This window comes from Myotis myotis, unplaced genomic scaffold, assembly GCF_014108235.1.
Source record: "Myotis myotis isolate mMyoMyo1 unplaced genomic scaffold, mMyoMyo1.p scaffold_m19_p_10, whole genome shotgun sequence".
Taxonomy (NCBI): domain Eukaryota; kingdom Metazoa; phylum Chordata; class Mammalia; order Chiroptera; family Vespertilionidae; genus Myotis; species Myotis myotis.
The window spans coordinates 35453059-35475206 of record NW_023416314.1 but is presented as its reverse complement, the minus strand read 5'-3'; the positions used below and the strand labels follow the sequence as shown (position 1 = coordinate 35475206).

Genomic DNA, 22148 nt, shown 5'->3' with positions numbered 1-22148 from the left:
GTGACCCTGGGCAAGTTATAGGTCTTCTCTAAGCCTTGGTTTTCTCATCTTTAAAAGTGAGATTTAAATAAGTGAAAGGTGTGTGAAGACTTGTGGCATAATGTATTCCAAAGTGACAAAAACATAAACCGGAAGTGAGATGGAAGCCCTGGCTGCAGGAGGAGGAGGATGGCTAAAATGCTGGCGGAGGAGTCCTAAAATTCATGGATTCTTTCTACTGAACTTTCCACCAGCACATCCCTCCAGGCCCCTCCCACTCACAACCTCTGACCCTCACAATCTCCTTTGCCAGCTGCACAACATCACTCACCCCCAGAATGGACGGTTCTTCAACCCTTTTCTCTTCCTTTCATCTCTTCCCTTAGGAAACATCATTTTAACTCCTTATTGGGGGGCTTGCCAATAATCTCCAAGGGTCAGTATACAGCTCAAATCTGTTCATTTATCTCCATAAATGAAGATATGGAGATATCTTCATTTATCTGGAGTCCAAGGCCTCCAGGCTGAGCCACGCCTAGACAACTGCCACAGCCTCCTGTGTCCAGCTCCTATAGCAGAAGAAACTTTCCAATATGGAAATCAGGTCACTGTAACTCCACCTCCCACAATGTCTTTCTGTTACCCTTGGGGAACATTAAAAAAACAAAAGGAAAAACTCTTCGCAGGCTATATGAAAGCCCCGTGCAGTCTCTTCCTGGCCCCTCTTCAGCCTTTCCTCATACCATTTGGCCCACTGATCCCCACACCCTACAATGTGATCATCTTCAAGTTCCTCCAACAACCCCAGCTCTTGCCTGTCCCAGGGCCTTTGCACATGCTCTTCCCTCTGCTTGGCAGATTCTTTCTCCAAACCTTCATCTAAACAGCTCCCCTTCCTACCCCTTCCCCAGCATAAACTAGGTGGCCTGTTTGTTTCTCTAGAGTACCCTCTTCTTTTCCTTACCACAATGACCATTTCCCATTTACTATTATGTATCATATATAGAGTTGATGACTGTATGTAAACTTAAGAATCCATCTCCAGCTGTTTCAAGCGTGTCTATAAACTTCTCCAGGGCAGGAAGCCTGGCTCTTTCATATACCAGAAACACCAATGCCTGCTTAGGACATGGCATATGAAAGGCAGTTAGCAATCACCGGTTGAATCAGAAAGTGAACAGACACAGCGTCTAGGTCTGCCTGCAACCTCTCTGGACCTGCTCCTTCTGTCCATCCCCCTTAACACATCATCTGAGGCCTAATAATAAAGGCCTTGCTCCCTGGGTGCTATAAAGAGACCAAGCCAAGCCTTTGCCCCCTTCCTCAGTTACATGGATCAGCTTCGCCGTTTCCTCAGCCTCACTGACTAGTCCGTGGGAACCTCTCCGGCCAGCACCGTGTCTGCCTCATGGCTGCACATAAGTGCCCCGGCCAGGACCTGGCTCTCAGTGAGGAGCTCTGAGTGGGCACCTGTGGTCCCAGACAGACTCAGTGATGCCAGGACAGACACTGATGACCCACGTTCACTTCCCTCTTCCTGAGAGGATGCGAATTCTGTTTGAGTGCCAACGTGGCAAGCTAAAAATACCCACATTCTCAGATTTCCGTGCAGCTGAGTGTCCAAGTGACACAGCTCTGCCAGAGAAATGTGGGCTGCGTGCTTTAGGGAAAAGCTGTCTCCTTCCCCTTTCTTCTTCTTCCTGTCTGATATGCAGACACAAGTTCTGAAGGTGGAGCAGCGTCTTAGGGCCACGAGCATGAAGGCAGCAGCTGGTGCACAAGGGAGGAAAGAGCCTGGTCGATACTACCGCTGGACTGCGGTGCCAGCCCTAGGGACATACCCGAGACCGAGAATGAGCACAAACATGAAAACCCCACTAGCAGGAATCTTATTTGCACATGAAACATATTTCTAACTCAGCGGTTCTCAACCCGTGTGTCGTGACCCTTTTGGGGGTCGAACGACCCTTTCACAGGGGTCGCCTAAGACCATCCTGCATATCAGATATTTACATTACGATTCATAACAGTAGCAAGATTACAGTTATGAAGTAGCAACGAAAATAATTTTATGGTTGGGGGTCACCACATGAAGAACTGTATTAAAGGGTTGCGGCATTAGGAAGATTGAGAACCACTGTTCTAACTCTTCTCAGAGACCAGCTTTGTTGCTTGGTACCTACTAAACCCTCTCCTGCCCTTGTCCCAGGTCCCAGAAAATTCAGAAGTTTCAGCAGCGGAGACAGATCCTGGGGCACCGAGGGGTAGGCTGTGGGCAGTGGAGATGCTGCCTGCCCATCGTCCTCGGGGGCAGGGCCAGCTGCTGGCAGGGCTGGCCTCCCGTCTGCAGGTGCAGCTGGGATATTCTGAGCTCTCCTCCACCAAACAGGTTTTTGGCCATGGTTTATCTCCAATGTGCTGACTTGAGCTCTCCCTCAGCCTATAGTTTCATCCCACTTTTACCAGACTGCTCCGAATAAGTCCTGTTTTCAGGGACAAGTGAATCCACAGGGCACTTTTCCAAAACAGTGTTTCCCGGAGAAAATTCACAAAGTGCTGCCAATGTCATTTACAAGAAGGTTAACCGATTACCAAGAGACCTTGATTGCTCGTCGCTGCATGCTATTTTATCATTCGGAGGAAGGGGATATGAAGATTGGTGAAGGCAGAGCGTCTTCAAAACTGGAAATCATTCCTAATCACTTTTCTTAGTTTATTCTTGGAAGTAGTGCAGGTTTTTACACAAATTACCATTTAGAATGTCCTGGATTCTTCCCTCCAGATCCTTGCCAAAGCACTCAGAGGCCAATGAACAGTAAGTGGTCTAAAGCCAGGGGCATATAGGAAGTAGCAGTCCCGTGGGCTGTGGGAAATCATAAAGGGCCCAATTTTGATGACCTTGGAAGATAGAGGGTTATGTGAAAGTATCTATTCCCAGCTAGGAAAAACAGGACTGGACTGCAGGAACAGCAGATAAAGACACCACTAATGCCATTGAACCGGTCCTTCTGTCCTTCCTGGCTCCCCCTTTCCCGCCTTTTTTTTTTCTTTTTTTTTTTTCTCTCTCATGAAATCACAAAGCTCAATCCCAGTAACCTCTTTTGGTTACATAAATTAATGAGCTCTTGTAAACCCTCTGGCTCTAGTCAATTTAGTCCTTGCTCCAAAGCCTGCAGAATAAACTTGTTCCTTAGGGCGGCATTCAAGGCTCTCCCAGATGGCTCACTTCTCCCCTTCAGGGCCTCCTGTGCTCTAGTCAAACAGAACTGCTGGCTCCTTACAGCCAGCAATTAATTTCTGCCTACCTGCCTTTTGCTCCTGCTGTTCCTGCTGCCTACAATGAACTCCTCCACAACTTCCCCTCCCATTTTCCTTCCATAAGTGTGAGGATTCTACCTGCCCTGTAAGGTCCCATCAAATGCCGCTTCCTCAGCAAGCCCTCCCTGGCCCACCCACCCAGACACGCCCTGCCTTCCTTCCATCCTCATGGCGCTTCACCAGTGACTCCAGGAGTGACCTTTCTTTGTCCTGTCCTTGGATTAGAGGCACTTACTGTGTAAATGCTTCTTCTCCTTACTCGAGACCAGTGGTTCTCAACCTTCTGGCCCTTTAAGTACAGTTCCTCATGTTGTGACCCAACCATAAAATTACTTTCGTTGCTACCTCATAACTGTAATGTTGCTACTGTTATGAATCGTAATGTAAATATCTGATATGCAGGATGGTTTTAGGTGATCCCTGCGAAAGGGTCGTTCGACCGCCAAAGGGGTGGCGACCCACAGGTTGAGAACTGCTGCTCTAGACCATGAGCTACTTTTGCCAGAAACCATGTCATACCTTCTCTGTATCTCCAACCAGAGAAGGAGCAGGGATGCCATATTTGTCTAGTCCCTGGACATACTATAGGTTGATTTACAGAGACTGCCTGGGCATGAGCAAAAGGATCTTTCTCTTTAATTAGCATGAATGTCCTCAGACCAGAGCACATTCTTCATAAAAATTACCAGGGTCAATGTTTTCTAACAATGATTCTCATTACTTTTTTCTGGGTTTCCAAATCCAATGTGGGTGGCACCTCTGTTATCTGCCACAACGTCAGGTTGATCGGTTCTTTTCTGTTTCAGCATCAACCAAAATTAAAAGAGAAGATGCTATCTGGAGACCCAAACTGCTGCAATACTGACTTGTCAGGTCTTAGGGTTGCAAGCAATGCATATGAAGATACTTTTACTTGAAAAGTTTTGGATGCTGTGATATTTTTTCATGGTCTTTTTAATGGCTTCTCAAGAAAATTTCTTGTGTTGGTGTAAGACGCTTGCAAGTTAATAAGGGGGAAATTATATTCCGCATAATATAAATGGCAAAAAAATATTTAATAGTATTATTGCAGATAGTAAGACACTGTAGCATAGTGTGGAGAGCGAGGGATTTGGAGACCAAGTTTCCACCCTAGCTCTCTGCCTTTACTAATTGAGACTTTGGGAAAGTCAATTAAATTCTTTGAGCCTCAATTTCTTCATCTGTAATGCTGAGATAAAAATACATACCATCTAAGGTCTTGTGAGGATTAAATTATATACAGAAAAGAGTTAAGTATGGTCCCCAACACACAGTAGAAACGCTCTAAATGTTTGCTACATGACAGGAACCCTTGTGCACTGTTGGTGGGAATGCAAATTCATGCAGCCACTATGGGAAAACAATATGAGGCTTGCTCAAAAAATTAAAAGGAACTGCCTTATTACCTAGTGATCCCACTTTTGGGTAAATATCCAAAACACTAATTTGAAAGAATAAACGTACCCCTATGCGCATATATTTGGCTTTATTTACAATAGCCAAGATATGGGAGCAACCCAAGTGCCCATCAATAGATGACTGGGTAAAAAAAGTGGTGGGACGCCGAAACCGGTTTGGCTCAGTGGATGGAGCGTCGGCCTGCGGACTGAAGGGTCCTGGGTTCGGTTCCGGTCAAGGGCATGTACCTGGGTTGCGGGCATATCCCCAGTAGGGGATGTGCAGGAGGCAGCTGATCGATGTTTCTCTCTCATCGATGTTTCTGGCTCTCTGTCTCTCTCTCTTCCTCTCTGTAAAAAATCAATAAAATATATTAAAAAAAAAAAGTGGTGGGACATATATACAATAGAATATCACTCAGCAGTAAAAAATGAAATCTTACCATTTGCAACAGCATGGAGGGACCTAGAGGGTATATGCTAAGTGAAATAAATCAGACAGAGAAAGACAAATACCACATGATTTCACTTATATGTGGAATCTAAAGAGCAAAATAAACAAGCAAACAAAACAGAAACGAACTCATAGATACAAAAACAGGCTGATGGCTGCCAGTGGGAAGGGGGTTGGGGGACTGGATGAAAAAGGTAAAGGGATTAAGAAGTACCTCAACCCCCTGATCAGCCCTGCTCTGTGCATGACGGGGGGAGCTCCCCAACCCCCTGATCGACCCTGCTCTGTGGGTGACGGGGTGGCACCACAACCTCCCCATCGACCCTGCCTTGAGTGTGACAGGGGGCGGCGCCCCAACTCCCCAATCGGCCCTGCTCTGAGCCTGACCAGGGGCTGCACCTAGGTATTGGGCCTGCCCTCTGCCACCAGGGAGCAGGCCTAAGTCAGCAGGTCTTTATCTCCTGAGGGGTCCCAGACTGCAAGAGGGCACAGGCCGGGCTGAGGGAAGTGCACAAATTTTTGTGCACCAGGCCTCTAGTCCTATATAATAAATGCCTAATATCCTAAGTGTCCAACCATTCGACCAGTTTCTGTGACATGCACTGACCACCAGGGGCAAATGCTCTGATTGGTAGATTAGCTTGCTGCTGGGGTCTGGCTGATTGGGATTGGGTGAGACAAGCAAGACACGCCCTGGAGCCCTCTTGGGGTTCCTCCCCAGCCCCAATCGTGCACTGGCAGGGTCCCTCGGCCTGGCCTGCACCCTCTTGCAATCCAGGACCTCTTGGGGGATGTTGGAGAGCCTGTTTTGGCCCAATCCCCTCAGGCCAGGACTAGGGACGCCACTGGTGCATAAATCCATGCACCAGGCCTCTAGTAATATTATAATTATACTAGAGGCCCGGCGCATGAATCCGTGTGCCAGTAGCTCGCTGCTGCCCTCCAGTAGCTCTCTGCCCATTGCCCCACCTTCCTTTAGCTCCCTCCTCCCCTCCCCCATAGCTTGCTGCCCTGCCCCCTCCTGTAGCTCTCCGCCTCCTGCTTGTAGCTCGCTGCCCCACCCTCCTGCTGATCCATGATCCGGTTGTTACGCAGTTGGTTGTTACGTAATGACCATTTGCATATTACATCTTTATTATATAGGATATGGTGTTAGACGGGTACTGGAAATATGGGGTGGGGGGAACACTTTGCAAAGTATATGATTGTCTAACCACTCTGCTGTACACCTGAAACTAAAACAAAATAATATTGAATCAACTGTAATTGAAAAATAAAATTAAAAAATAATAAAAATGAATGCTTGCTACATGAGTGAATAGGTGAAAACAGAAGTAAGTGTAATACAGAAAAAAAGGGGGATTGATTCTGGGAAGGAGGCAGATTGCTAAAGAAGGAAGGTCACAAACTTTGGAGTCAGACAGAGGCAAATTCAAGTCCTAGCTCTTCTCTTAGCATCCCTGGGCCTCATTCCTCATCTGCAATAGGGGGTGGTAATAAACTAAGAATAATCTCTTCATGGAGTCACTGCAAGGCTTAAAGAATGTATGGAAGGCCCTTTGTGAACTGCAGTGGTAAATAGATTTTGGCTACTGGTCTACATCCTCCTACTTCACTCAATGCTGGGGGTCAGCAAGGCTACCCACCCTGGTGGTGTCAGGACCAGAAACAATGTTGCCTTCAAATTCTGCATCTCCACATGTGGGGGAAAGACTGTTCTTTCTGAATAAAGTTGCCAAGTTTCATTCTAAAACTTGGTTTCAGTGGAGTGTGTGTGTGTGTGTGTGTGTGTGTGTGTGTGCATCTAGTTCACAGGGAGCTCTGGCAACATCAGGTCTCTGTGTGTATATAGTTGTGTATACAGTTTGCAAAGTGCTTTTAGAATTTTCTCCCCAAGGCAAAAGATAAACTCATTTATTTTAAAATCATCAGCTGGATTGCATTAAATGGAGGGAAAAGCAAAAATGTACACCATCTAGCCATTTGTTAAATTAAACACACTTATTTCTCCTGTTACTTAATTACAAACAGACATAAATACTCTGGATTCTGACATCTCAGATCTTCTTAAATTCTAGTCTGCATTTCAACATGTAACGAAGGGAGGGTCATATTCCAATTTGTGTGTTAAGCAAACCTGAGAGTTACAATTGTAGAGTGGGACCATAATGACTTCACTAAAACAAGACCTAAACTTTTAATTAACCTGCCAAGACAAATTACAAGTCATAACTCACCGGCAACCACCACAGACAGCTGAGACTCAATGCCAGGGCCTCTGGGGGAGAAAGGGATTAATAGCAACATCACCATTGGTCTGCTTTTGCGTTAAAAGAAAAAAAGTATTCATTAAACAATCCCTGTCATGTGAGGGAAGACAGACAAGTCAGAAAGGCAGCAAGAGAAAGGAGGACGGAGGAGGAGACACATGGGAGAGAATATTAACAACTTCCATGTAACTGAGTGCTCACCGCACCCGAAGCCTGTGCTAGGCTCTTGATAACTGCTCTCTATAATCTTTCCAGTGGAGATGGCAAAGTAACTTCCAAAAAAGAAAAACGAGGCTTAGAGAGGGAGGTGACTGCCCATGGTCACAGGACGGTCGGGAGGCAGGAAGGACAGGAAGGCTGGAAGACCACACGCATAAGGCATCTGCTTTCAGGGCTCAGTTGACAGACCATCAGCATCACCTGGGCTCTGACTCCGCCCTATTGGGTCATCATTCATGTGGAAAAGGCCCGGGGGCCCGAATTTTGACTTAGCTTCCCAGGTGATTCCTTCGTACAGCAATGTTTGAGACCACACATAAGACACTAGAACCCCTTGCTACTCAAAATGTGGTCCACAGACGAGCAGCTCAGGTGTCACCAGGCGCTGGTTAGAAATGCAGAATCCGGGGACCCACCAAGATCTGCGGAAGCAGAATCGGCATTGGAAGGAGATGCCAGGTGGTTCCTAACACTCTGAGGAGCACAGGAGAGCCCATGGCTCTGAAAGACAGCAGAGGGTGAAGGGAGGTGAAGACAGATTTCATCGTTTAGGTGAGAACAAGAGAGCCAGAGGGAAAGGCAACACCCTGTCCTTAATTATGACAAAGCCAGTTAGCAAGCTCCAACATGCCAAGAGCTGGCAAGGGCACCTGGCTGGACCTACCTTATATTTCTCTAAGAGGCACATCCTAATTAAAAGTCACTTTCTTTGGGGGTTTGTATTAATATCCTTTCATATTTATACTGTTGTTACAAATGCAGAATTCTGATTGTATGAGGCCTTAGCTCTGAGTGAGCACGGAACTTTATGCTGGCTGGTGAACGATGCCTTTGAGGAATCAGTCTGCGAGGCCATGAAGCTGGTCCTCAGGCTCCACTCATGACCTGAGAATCGCGCCCCTCAGTTGAGGCTGCCGTGTCCAGAGAGAAAATAGGAACAAGGTCTGGAGTCTGGCAAACCCGCAGTGACAGCCTAACTGAGGGCGAGGACCAGCCCGGGCTCTCCAGTGACAGACTGCAATCCCATGTTAGCATCTGGTCACAGTAACCACTGAGCACAGCCTCACAGCCCAGGGTCTCAGGAAACCAAGAGCTGGAAACATAAGTAACGTGTGCAGGGTCGGATCACAGGTGAATGGTGGAGATTCAGAACTTTGCCTCTCCCTCAAAAGGCAGCACGCAGGGAGAAAGCCACAGCATGGCACCCGTCAGGCCTGGCCTGCGGCTGCGGTCCATCCTGCCAACGGCTGGCTGAACAGAGGAAAGGCCACGCTCATCCTGAGGGACTGAGTGACTCCGGGTGTCGGGGTCTGGCTGGGTGTTGGGGGGCAGAGAAGATGATGTCAGAGTCCCTGTTCTTCAGACACTTGGAGACCAGCAGCTGGGACAGACCCTTCCGAACAAGGACAGCCAAGTGGCATTTCCCACATCAGAGCCGAGGCGCCCGATGGCCCTGCCCCTGGCACTTAGCCAGGCTGGACTGTTGGGACCACAGCTATGCAGAGGCTGATAAATCAAGTCCGCATTTAACCGAGAGGTATTCTCGGCCTCAACTCTAAGGGCAAGACTGCAAATGAGAGCGAGGTGACCGGGAAATGACTATTGCTGCTCAGAAGAGAGAACCAGGGTCTTGCAAGAGTGTTAGAAACCAAGGACCAGGTTCAGAGGTTTTATTCAACTCCTTTTTCCCGTCAGAGACTCCCCACTGAGGACTGAGACAGTTCTGAGGTGGACTCCCAGCCACACAGACCCTTCATTAAGCAGAAGCCTCCTTCCCAAGGGGTCTGGTTAGTGAGGTTTTGTCTTTCCTGAAGTTTTATTTTCTTATAGGAAATGTTTATCTCCAGCCTATGGCACAGCCCTTCCTACATAGACTCAGAAAAATTGGTTTCTGCCTGAACCACTGACCACTGGGTCCTGCAGCACACTGTGGCAATGGAGGAGGGGACACGTTCCACAGAATGTGAGGGTCAAGAGGAGACATTCCCTACAAGGATGCCAGGCTTCCAGACGGCCACAGGCCGGGGAGGGGCCTCGGCTCACTCAGAACTGGGAGCTGTGCCCCCTCCCACTGCGAGGGACGGACGGCGGCGAAGGTGTTAGCACTCGTTTAAAACACCAGGGCTCACTCTGTCGGAGAACAGAACATCTCTGTTCCCAACAAAACCCCAACCTGACTGATGGCATTGGTCATCCAGCCCTTTGCACGTCCTCTGTCTGTCTGTCTCTCTGCCTTTGCCATGTTTTCTCATCTGCCGGGGGGTTGGTGGATCCCAAAGCAAAACAGACAAAAACCAAACAATCAAAAAACTACCATAAAAACCCAAATAATAAATCAGTAAGTTGAACCAAGGGAGACAATAAAAAAAAAATGAAGGCGTTGGAGAAGTTTCAAGAAGAGAAATGTTGCCTCCGTGTGGAAGGTCATCCAGGGTTCCCATGTCACTGTCAGTCCCCCTCTCACCCATGACTTTAAATGTAGCTTCTGGTGCACACAACATGCCACAGGCCACACAAGGAAGGCAGTGGGCAACAGCCTGGGCTCAGGGCCCAGCCCAGAGTGGCCTTCCTGCCCCTCCTGGCACCCCCTTCCCTCATCTGTCCACAGGTCAGATGGCCTGATGCCAGAGGGCAGGTGGCATCTGCAGCTCTGGGCGGGACACATCCCCCCATCAGCCTTAGCTCCCAGCATCCTGAGCATCTTCTCACGCAAACAGACAACACCCCACAGACCCCAGAGGGTGGCGGTTCCTTACCAATGGCAGTGGTGAGAAATGAAACCACTTCCGACTCCTTCCCGTCATTGTAAAAAGCCAGGTGCCAGATGCCTGAGTCCAAGTACTGGATGAAGCCGGTCTCGTGGCTGGAGGGAGGGACGGCTCCCCGGGACTGGCGCTGGGGCCCCTCCAGGCTCCGTGCCTCCTGGGTCAGGAGCCTCCTTCCATCCAGCAGCTCCACAAAGTCAAACTGAAGTACAGAGAGAGCATGGTTAGTAGCAGATCTGCTTTGCCACAGTGCTGGCTTCTTTCTTCAGGCTTCTCCTGTGGAGAACCCAGGGAACACACCTGAAACAGTCAAGAGAGGCTAAAGCCACGTGAAGCTTGATGGACCACCACCAAGTCCTCGCCAGACCCCATTTTCCCAGGGCAATAGTCTGCTTATTCTTTTGTGGGTGCAGTACAATTAGTGGGTTCTTTTCCGGCCTCATTCTGCTTTAATGTTGGTGTATGTGTGGTAAGTCTTCCTCTGGCTGAGTCTGGCTCAGGACAACCAAGCTTTTTCAATGGTGGGCATGTGATCAGACCCTGCCACTTAACAAGTGAACTCCCAACTCTGTGGAACCCCAAGGGGTCCAGGGTTGGGTCTGGAGCCCTGGATGTGCCTTAAATGTCTGTCAAGTGCAAATGAAAGTTCATTTATATCTATCTTCTTTTTGTCAATGATCCTGTCTAAGCGCTTCAGTTTCAGGGAGCAGTTTTAACTGGATTAGCTCAAAACTCTATCAATAATTACATGCTCTGTCAAACACAATTGCCAATTGATCTGAGCCTGCTAGTATGAGACTCAAGAGAAGTCTGACTCATGGTGTTAACAATAGGAAGACGGTTAAGTCCTACTGGCCTACTAGCAAGCAAACTGAGCTTTCTGTCTTTCTTTTTTTCCTTCTTTCTTTCTCTATATATCTATTTTTCTTTCTTTGTTAAAAAGAATTCTTTATTGTTTAAAGTATTACATATGTCTCATTTTCCCCCTATTGACCTCTCCTGGGCTGTTCCCACCCCCCAGCACATGCCCCTACTGTCTGTGTCCATGGCTTATGTTTATATGCATGCATACAGGTCCTTTGGTTGATCTTTTAGCCTCCCCCTTCCCCTGCTTTCCCTCTGAGGTTGGTCAGTCTGTTCAATGCTTCTATGTCTCTGGATCTATTTTGTTCATCCGTTTATGTTGTTCATTATGTTCCACAAATGAGTGAGAGCATGTGATATTTATCTTTCTCTGACTGGCTTATTTCGCTTAGTATAATGTTCTCCAGGTCCATATTTTTTTAAAAAAAACCAAGATATTTATTCTATCTTATAAAAAATGTCTGAAGGCATGAATCTAGGGCTAGCATCTCAGTTCTACAGAGAAATCAGGGGCCATGCTCTCGCTATTTTCCTGTGACTCCATCCTTAGCAAATGTATCTATCTAGCTGTTACCTAAAAACCTTAATGACTGGTGCTACGAGACTGCATTTGGCCTGGGGATGTCTGCTGGATGCCTATAGATTTATGATACTCTAATCCCAGAGCTGGGAGGGCCTTACAAGTCTGTTCTTTACCCATTGTGACTGGTAATATGTCAATCATCTGGGCTGAGTTTATGAAGTGTTTTGGGCATGCATATGTCTGAGTAAATGTGAAACTCTGAAAGAGAGAAAGAATACCCGAGACTCGGGAAATAACATGTACTCTGATCCAGGCCCTGCACTAGCTGCCTTATAAATGCTATTCCTTATTCTTCAGAACATCTCTGCAGTATAAGTCTTGTTTTCACCACTTGACAGATTAGGAAATTGCTCTGAGAGGATAACAGGCTCCAGGTTTCACAGCCGATAATGAGAGGTCTGTTGGATTCAAACTCAGGTCTGCCTGACTCCAAAGTACACACATTTTTTCCTCTAGATTATAATTCTCAGAATTTAACTTAGGAGACTAGGTGAGAATAGAAAGGCAATGCGACATTTCCCAGAATTCCCTCCCCTTAAAAAGCCCCAGGGATATAACCCTGCTCATCTGAAAGGCAGGGTCTGAGAGAAGGTAAATGGATGAGTGGGTTATCCTATACAATAAAAGCCTAATAGGCTAAGTGTCCGACCGTTTGTTTGACCATTCAACCAGTCGCTATGCTGTGCACTGACCACCCAGGGGCAGGCACTCCAACCAATAGGTTAGCTTGCTGCTGGGGTCCAGCTGATCAGGACTGGGAGAGATGGGGCCGAACACGCCCTGGAGCCTTCCTGCACTACCTCTCCGGCCCCGATTGTGCACCAGTGGGGTCCCTCGACCTGGCCTGTGCCCTCTCTCAATCCGGGACCCCTCAGGAGATGTTGGAGAGCCAGTTTCAGCGCAATCTCCGCAGGCCAGACCGAGGGACCCCACCTCTAGTAAATATATAAAATTCCCTTCAAGCTGAAGGATGCAGGCTTAAGCATTAGGCTTCTTGTCTGTGGGTTAAGAGTTGAGGTAGGCGCCCTGGAGGTCAGCAGGGCGGGTGGGATTCTGGTTACCTGCGTGTGTGAAGGAGGAAGGCCTTTTCTGCCATAAATGCCGACTAGAGCCGCCTTTCCCAGAGACACATTGAATTTCAGATGCACGGGGTGGTCTATGAACACCTGCGATCTCCAGAACGTGCCGGGAGGAATCTTCTGGGAAGCCCGTCTCCCCACGTCGATTTCTCCCGAGTCTATAAAACTGTCCTCTGGAAAGAAACTACTGGGCTTTCCTACCAAGACACAGGGAAGGGAAGACAAAACATCACGATTAGACACAGGTGAGTCAAGCGATTAGTGCATTCACATGAGCAGGGCGCCCCTCTGCCTCGCACTCCTCGCTGCAAGTCTGCTGCCAGCCACCCCCTCAACCCCCCAATGCCCCTACTGAAGAGTAAGAGTGTCCAGACGTTTTCCCAGTGATACTCAAATTGTTTTGCTAAAAATACTCATTCCTCCAAAGCAGTGTGCGTCCTCCCCAAGGGCCATCTGTTTACTGCATAATTCCACAGCTTGCTAAGATATATTTTGATCCTAAAAATAATCATTTGCTGCCACATGAGAATAAGTGTGTGTGTGTGTGTGTGTGTGTGTGTGTGTGTGTGTGTGTGTGTGAGAGAGAAAGCGTGCATGCTAAAATAGAAAGGCTGGAGGAAACGAGGTGCTGTTATTCAATTCCCAACTAGGAATGGTCCTCCCGGCAGTAGGAAGCAGGACCTGAGTGGAGTAAGGCATTTGACAAGTTCACTAGTTTATATATAACTGGAATTCAAATTCTGAGGTTGAGATATGTGGATGGGGTTTCTGTTGGGAGGAGGGGTAGGGTTGGGGAAGATGAGGAAGAGGGAGGAAAAATGCTTCTTTGTCTAGGATGGGAGGTCTTTGAATATCATTTCTGTGCTAAAGAGGGAAAAGTTGAAGGAATTTCTCAAGTTCAGCTACAAAGGCTATGACATGCTTGGAAATTTGACCCAGGCCCCCAACCCTGCCGGCTGCAGGGAAGTCTGGGGTGGTGGTGGTTAGGAGTAAGGTCTCTTGATTATTTCTGTGACCAATCAGGAGAGTTACAGCTTTCTGGGTGCACCCCAAGTGCCAGGAAGGAAGACTACTTATCAAACTTCCTCTATTTGGTAATTAAACACATTCACATGTGAAAAATATAAACCCTCACTTCCTGCCAGACCTTGGCCTTCTGAGGAGTTGGGAGGGAGCAGGAGACTCTAGGGATGTAAGAAGACCGCCCTTAGGATGATGACAAGCCAAAACCAAGTCAACATCTTATTTGTCCTTAGAAAGCACCCCCAGACATCCTACTTCCAAGCCTGTTGTGTTGTTAGAGCTGTTGGAAGAGACACTTTAGAGAACAAGAATCCATTTGTAAAGAAAACACGTTTCTGGGGAATTTTTATGAAAAACATTTGGGGAATAGGAAATTAAAGCGTCTTTTCCCCCTAGTTTTATAAGAGTCCTTACAAAGCACATTTTATGCTGAAATGGAGCTTGGCAGGGCACTGTTGTAGTCATAAAATATTGTACTGTTTTAAATAATACAATTCAATTTAAATGTTAAACTTCTCCATATGTTATCATTCCCTTATAAACTCCCAGGCAGAAACATCAGGTTTTTAGCTTCAAACCATTAAATGTTATTTTAATTAAATATATGCCAACAAAAAAAAAGTTAAAATGCATGCTCTCAATAAAAGTACCACTAGTATTCTGTCATTAGCATGGGGAAGAGCTCGCATTTAATTCCTTTATGGAAGCAACGTGCCCCAGACTTTTACCTTGAAAGTGGAGACACACACAAACCACCATGCAGTGGTTCAAAGTTCAAAGACAGAAGCCAAATTCGAAAAGCATTAAGATGGAAGAGAATTAGTTTCCCATTCTTCCTTATCTGATGTCTGGTTTCCCAATACCACAATCCTTTTATAGTCCAGGTAGAAAATAGTATGCCCTTGAGCTTCTAATTCTGCTAGGGAAGCAGAAGTCTGAGGGAGTACGAAACAAAAACGGGATGAGTTCTGGATTTTTTACTCCTAGAAACTGCAGAGAAAAAAACCCATGAGATTGCTAATTCTAAGGACTCTTTTCTTTTGTGAGTGGGTGTGAGTTAGAGCTGGTGAGAGCGGAGAAGGGTCTGCCTCCCACTAATTTGTATGTCTGAGAATAAATAACAAGAACATCTCCCGCATTTCGGCACGCTGTTGGGAAACCATGCACAGTTCATTTTCCCTTCAGTGAGCATGTCTCCAGGAGACGGCTATTGTAGTAGCACCTTCTTTAGCCTCACAGGTCAGGGGCCAAGCCCAGAGACTCTCAGGAGATCTGCCAGGCCAGGGGCACGAATAAGTTGGCTCTTACTCCAGAAGAGGGAGGGGCAAAGAGAGTGGAATATTCTTTTCTAGTGTTCTAGTATTTCAACAAAGATGCCAAAATAGGGGGGAACTTGTCTTTGGTGTGTATACAAGAAACCAAAATAGTAAATTCTGGTCTTGGGCACCCCCCACCCTCCGCCCCAAGACTGACTTTTTTTGGCTGAGACTGTAAGGGCCACTCTGGAGCTTTGGTTCAAAAGTGACCTTGGACCAGAAGTCACCTTGTCGAGATCCTTAGGGAAGGGGCCACAACCAAGCTGAAAGGCCGTGTTTGAGAGGGGAAAGAGGTCCCCCACTGGGAATGTAACCTCTATTATTCTTCTTCCCCTCTGGTGCCCAGAGGTGCCCTGGATGAGATGGGGGCTTTTCTACGGGGAGAGCTGCAGCCTGCTGGGTCCTGGGCCTGATGGGAAAGAGGTGTGAGACTGGCTGGGCTGAGGGCTGTTCAGAGTGAAACCACCCCATCCTGTCCTGCCTTGAAAAAACCCCATCTTCCTTCCAGAAGCCATAACCCATGATTCTTTGCTCTTAATTCTGAGCACCGAGCTGTGAGCACTAGGACAGAAAACATCCTACTACATAGCAAAGCCCAGCAGTGGTGGAGAAATGAGAGAGGGAAGAGGCAACCGGAGGAGAAAAGGCCTGTGTATAAAATTCATTTTACCCCTATGACATTCTAGAAAATAATAATAATAATAATAATAATAATAATAATAATAAAAGTAATGGTAATAGTAATGAAGGTAGAGGTAGTAGTTTTAGCTACCATGTATTGAACTCTAACTACATGGTGGGGAATTTCACGTATCTTAGGTCAGTTAATTCTCACATGATTGAAATGTATATCCTGAGGCTCAGAATGCTTAAGAAACACTGGGAGATGAACCCATTCGGAGTTCGCTTTTATTATTAGAATATGGCTTCTTAGAGCATGACACTGATGAATGGTTAATCACAACTCTTCAAAGACATTCTCGATGGGGGCAGAGTGCACTGACCCTCTTTAAGGGCAAGAGTCCAATTTAATGCACAGTCCCTACAGGCTAACTAGCAAGGCCAGAGTGGGCAGATCCAAGGCCCAGTGACAAACTTCCGGGCACCCTGGAGTACCAGAAGTCGACAATTTTTATGAAGTCGGGACCTGCAAACAGCCCTAAAAGGTGACAGTCAGCATCTCGGACATTCATAAGAAGGACACTGTTCAATCAGTGGGTGCCCCCAGAGGCTTAGCAAACTGCTCAAAGTACTTAACTCAGGATTAGGGACCACCAACAGCACGATTAGGTTTCACAAGGCAGATTCTACTGACATTGGCCCTTTTCTTTGTAAATATATACAAATTCAGGCTTCCTGTAGCAATGTTGTGCAAATACACAATCATGTTTATAAAATAAATTTCTCAACAAATTTCTGACCTGATTGGATAGCTCAGTAAAATGTGTAATATTTGGAAGAACTGAAATTTCATACACTGCCCAGTTACTTTCCTGAACTCAGTTCTAAATTGCTAATCAACTAATATCCCCCACCCTCCTTCTACCCTTTTTTTGTTCATTTCAATGCAATAACTTGCACAAAGGATCCTTTAGTTTCCTTAGCAACTGTTTGAAATTTATTTGGTTATCAAAATAAGCTGTTTCATTTTGGAGAGCCCAGCTGAGCCTGCATGCAGCAATTTGCATGGTTCAAACTGATGGGCAATTCTGATTTCACTGCAGAAAGAAGAAAATGCTATCCCTAGCCCACCAATTCAACCATCAGAAATGCTTGTTTATTCATGGCTTTTTACCCCCTTCTCCATTAATGCATAACATAAGTTCTTGTGGCTTTACTTGCAAAAGCTGTTGTATTTAGTTTCTGTCCTATGACAACCCTGAAATGGTTATAGCCATGTTGAAAATATAATATATACTGCAGTTTGATGTTATTCTCAAAGACATGGTGAACATTTAAAATACTGTTTCATCATATGTTTTATTTGCATTACTAAATAATACTCAAAAATGCCCTGATCCTCTGCAGGATCTTTGAGGATAAAATGTTAATCAGCCTGGATTTCTGAGATTCTAATAACTGATATGGAATGACTTTGAATTTGAATAGACAAGAAGAAAGGAACCAGGATTTGTGGAATGCCTCTTCACCACTAGCATTTGAAAAAATAGGTATCATCCTTGTTCTACAAATGAGATAACTAAGACCAAAAGAGATGGAGTAACTGGCATGGATTAATAGAGCCGATAAATGGCAGGGCCGGGAGTCAAACACTGGACTGTCTGCTGCAAGGCCCATTTATCCTTTTCCCATCATACCCCACTGTTTCCCCCATCATGTGGGACAGGGTCTCTGAACCTAATTCTGGAATCAGCTCTCTTCTTTGATACCCTCAGAAGGGAGAGGAAATATGCACTCACATTAGGGTTAGAAACTTTCCCCCTTGAGATGTGTCTAAGGAATTAGATTTTTTAACATCATGATTAAAAGCATTAACTGAGTAGACATTGGTTTGACCAGGGCAAAAGAAGTTAAGAACCACGTGGTCTCATGTAAACTATAGAAAGCCTTGTCCACTGTTTTTCCAGACTGGTGTGTTTTCTTGTCACAGTAATTGCTTTTGATGCTGACCACTTTCCAGCACTGCATTGCATTTCAGGGGTTGGTAAACAGGATCCATTTGCATTAGTAATGACAGATAATCCCTTTAAGCAAAAATACTCCAATTAAAGTAAACCAATAAGCTGGTGCAATTGTATTTTGTCTCTTATCTGTGCCTCCTGCTCCATGCCTAAACAACCCACAAACTAATTTCATTAGAGTGAGAGATTTCAGATACATCCAACTCCTGTTTAAAGAATGCTTGATAGAGATCACGGGGGGAAGAAAATACATTTTGCTAAATGAGACCCTTTACCAATAGGTTTAGGGTTAAACATATCTTCAGTCTGCATTTGTGCATGCTGATCTAAAGACAGTCTTCATTTCATGGAATTCATCTGCAGCATCTGACACTGTAACTGGCTTGGGCATCACGAGCCAACAAGCAGGACCATGGACAGGACCAACTTGAAAAAAATTCTGAAGAGCCATCTGGTCAGTCCTCTGATGATTCTATGACTAATTTCATATGTAGAACTTGCAAATTAGAAATGGCCTTAGAGATCATCTAGCTCCACAATCTCCCTGTAAAGAGAAGGAAAATGAAGCCAGAAGGTCTTTTCAAGGGATTTGCTTAAGGTGACATCACAGGCAGCTGGACTTGAATTCAGGGATCCTGATTCCTAAGCCAGAGTTCTTCCCAAGACCCTATGCATGTGCCCTCCTATCCTAATACAGGGCAAAGGAAGTGTAAATTATTCAAGGTTTTATGTCTTAAAACCTTTGAAAAGGAGAAGATGGGCTTTGGATCTGTGGAAATACCCCCAGTTTGCGTCCCTTAAAGATGGATACAGGTAAAAAGTTGATTTTGGCCTTTGAGATCATCATTTCAGAGGTCATGAGTAGATACCCCAACAAGCATATGCTACCCTATTAACCAAACTGTTGCGTGGAAGGCAAATCCTTGAAAGGCCAGAGAAGCTCAGAAGCCATGACCTAAAAGTTAAATGAAAGGAAAGGTAAGATATAAGCAGTAAGGGTAGGAGGCAGCTATGGCCACTTTGCTGACTGAGTTAACACCAGGGAGAGAGAGAGAGAGAGAGCAGGTCACAGCAGGGGCAGGAGAACAGATGGCCACTCTGCCCAGAATGACCCCCTGACTGGCTCATAAGCTCAGACATCTTTCCTGGTACCATTTTTCTGTGAGTTTGTGTCACTCTTGGCTGATATGAAAGAATTTGTATTGATGGCATGCTAGAAAGACCCCTAAGAAATTCAGAACATGGGTCTAATGATGTCCCATTTAAGAAAGCCAAACTCCAAAAGTCACCACCATTTTAATCAATGATAGAAAAATAAATTTGTGCCTCCGTGTACAATGGATTTCTCATCCATGTCTCCTTCAGGGGCTTGTAACCATAGGGTTAGTCAGGAAGGACAAGTTGTGGAAGAGCAAGAGCCACGGAGACCTGGGCTCAGATTCCAAACTCCATTATTTCCTGGTGGGTGACTCTGGCCAAGTCACTTCATTCATGTGACCTTTAGTTGTTGCATCTAAAATGGGTATAAACAAATCTACTTACCTCACAGAATCCCTGTGAGGATTAAATGAAATGCTCTTGACAAAAATTTTTGAAATGAGCACATTGTACAAACACTAATGATTATTGGTATTGCATACGAGGAAACCAGAGCTCAGAAAAATGAGGCGACTTCCTCAAGGTCACATGGCTGGAAGGTGCTAGAACACCTGAACTGGTGTTTCCATTAAACCACAAGGGTCCAAGGATATTTCAATGACAACACACCATCTACCCACCTCACCAAGCCCCACTCCCAGAGTTGCCCCTTTACCCCATGAGGTTACCCCCAAGAGCTTGTCTGGATCCCACATAATCAGAGGCGGCCACCCCAGCAGTGAGCAAGCCCAGAATGCTTCCCTGGAGGCATGAGATGGGATACCGCCGAGCACCAGGAGCCCCACCCAAGCCCTGCATGAGCTCACAGTGACAAGGAGCTGTGATGAGGACACAGGTGGACTGGCAGCCGGTGTGGAGTGCAGAGGGATGGAGGAAGCGCAGAGCATGGAGCTGTGAGTCAGGCACATGACGCGCATAATGGAGGTCTCCTCAGTTCAAAGGCAGACACAGAGGACTCACGACACGGACAACACAGCAACCCTACCTTCTGTGGCTCCTTTGCCTTTCCTGTCAGGGATCTCTAACCCAGTGCCCCCTGAGGGATACAGGGAGACGTCGGTTGGCACAGGCCAACTGCTGGCTGTGTCCTCCGTGATCTCATACATCTGCCCCTCCATCGGCTGCAGGTGCCAGTTTAGGCCAAACAGGTGCATGGCTGTGGTGAGCAATGAGAAAAGTCATCTTTTTCTGCTGGAGGCGGAAATGAAACTCCCAAGCCATGGGGGGTGGGGGAAAATGGGGTGGGGAACACAGGGATTCAGGTCAGTTCAGTTCAGCAAGTAGCCCCTGAGGAGAGCTCGTGCAGTGCCAAGCCCTTCATAGGGGATGGGGGCCACAGAGATGACCGAGGTGTGGACCCTGTCCTGGAGGACTCACAGTCTAGTGGATCTGGGAAGGGACAGGGGAGGGGAGTTTCAGGTCTGGGATTTGTGTTTTACTTTAGGGGGAAAGTTGCCATTTTTATCACAAAGGGTTAATTTTCTTAATATCAAAATAACTCCTGCAAATAATAGGCAAAGTCCAATAACTCGGTAGGAAAACAGGCATAGGAACAGACAATTTACAGAACTAGAAATACAATCGGCTCTCAATTATATCAAAAAAGACTCTTAACATCACTCACAGGAGGAGAAATGCCAGCTAAACTTTGAAATCCTATTTTTCACATATGGTTTGGCAAAGATAAAAGAAGGTTGAAAATACACAGTGTTGGCAGAGAGCAGGAAACAGGCACTCTCATACTTGGCTTGTGCGAGCAAAAGCTGGTATAAATCCTGCGGAGGGCAAGTTGACAAAAGCTGTCAAGTTTAAAATACACATACCCTTTACCCTGGAATCAGTTTCAAATTCTAAAAACTTCTCCTCCAGATACACTCTCCAGATACTCACATACATACTAAGTGATGTACGTACACTCATTGATAAGGCTATTCACTGCAGCACTGTCTGTAGTAGCAAAATATTGGAAACCAGTCCCTCAATAAAGGGCTAGATATATATACTGTGCAACCATAAAAAAAGAGTGAGAAAGTTTTTTGTATGTATTTCTCTGGAGGGAAAATTATAACATGCAGAACAGTATATTTGATATACTACCACCTTCAGGCAAAAAAAAAATTTCCTATATATGTACAGAATATTTCTGGTAGGATATGAAAGACATTGGTGACCGTGGGTGTGTCCTGTGAAGGAAGGAGATGCTAAGCGGAAGGCACAGAAGAGAGATTTACTTTTCACTGCATATCTGTTGTACATTTCAACTTCGTAGCATGTATTTCTGTTTTAAAAATACTTTTCCAGGAAGCAACTGCTAAATAGTCTTGTGCAACAATTTAGATGGGTCCATAAGATGCCAAAGAATGGACATGTCCCTAAAGATCTCAGAGCTGGAGAAGGCTAGGAAGCCTATTCCCAAAATCTAGTACAAATGTCTGCTTAAATCCCATCTGAGGATTCAAGACTTGAGCCTTGATGGTACTCTCCCTTCTGGGATGGCTACCCTGACTCCCCACATACAAAGTTAAACACTGCAGTGCCAGGACTCCCCCAGCATCCTGTGTGTAGCATCATGTGTCTGTTCAATTGATGAACACTTTCTAAAAGCCCACTCTATGCCAGGATCTGTGGCTGGTTTGCAGATCCAGAACCAAATCAGATAGCCCAGCTTTGGTAAGCTCACAGTCAAGTAGGGGAGACAGACAAGCTACAGAATCTGTTCTGAGGGACTAGAAGGCCCAGAGGAGGGGGTGACTGACCCACTAAGGGGCTTTAGGAACACAGGGGAGGATCTACAGAGATATGAAGGCCCAGAGTAATTAAGTTTACTAAGGACCCACTATGTGCCAGGCAGCACGCTGGGTAATTTGTTTACATGCCTTCTAATTGTCATGGCCACCTTGCCAAACCCAATTTACAGATGTGCATATTAAGGCTCAGAAGGTTAATTAAAATTATAAAGATAAAACTATCATTCACCGAATGCTTACCATGTGCCAGGCATTGTGCAAAGAGCAGTAAATATCGTATTTCCTTTATTTCTCATAATAATCCTAGGAGGTG

At 46.0% G+C, this 22148-nt stretch overlaps 1 protein-coding gene across 1 annotated transcript in view; it reads right to left on the bottom strand.

The window, feature by feature from the left end:
- Nucleotides 1-22148, bottom strand: part of TENM4 (teneurin transmembrane protein 4) — a 734586-nt gene that overhangs the window by 177310 nt on the left and 535128 nt on the right. Inside the window, exons 9-11 of the mRNA XM_036324847.1 lie at nucleotides 20074-20244; nucleotides 12932-13146; nucleotides 10415-10625 (exon numbers count right to left, since the gene is read on the bottom strand). Of these exons, the coding sequence (XP_036180740.1) occupies nucleotides 10415-10625; nucleotides 12932-13146; nucleotides 20074-20244 (597 nt within the window). The remainder of the gene's footprint in view (nucleotides 1-10414; nucleotides 10626-12931; nucleotides 13147-20073; nucleotides 20245-22148) is intronic.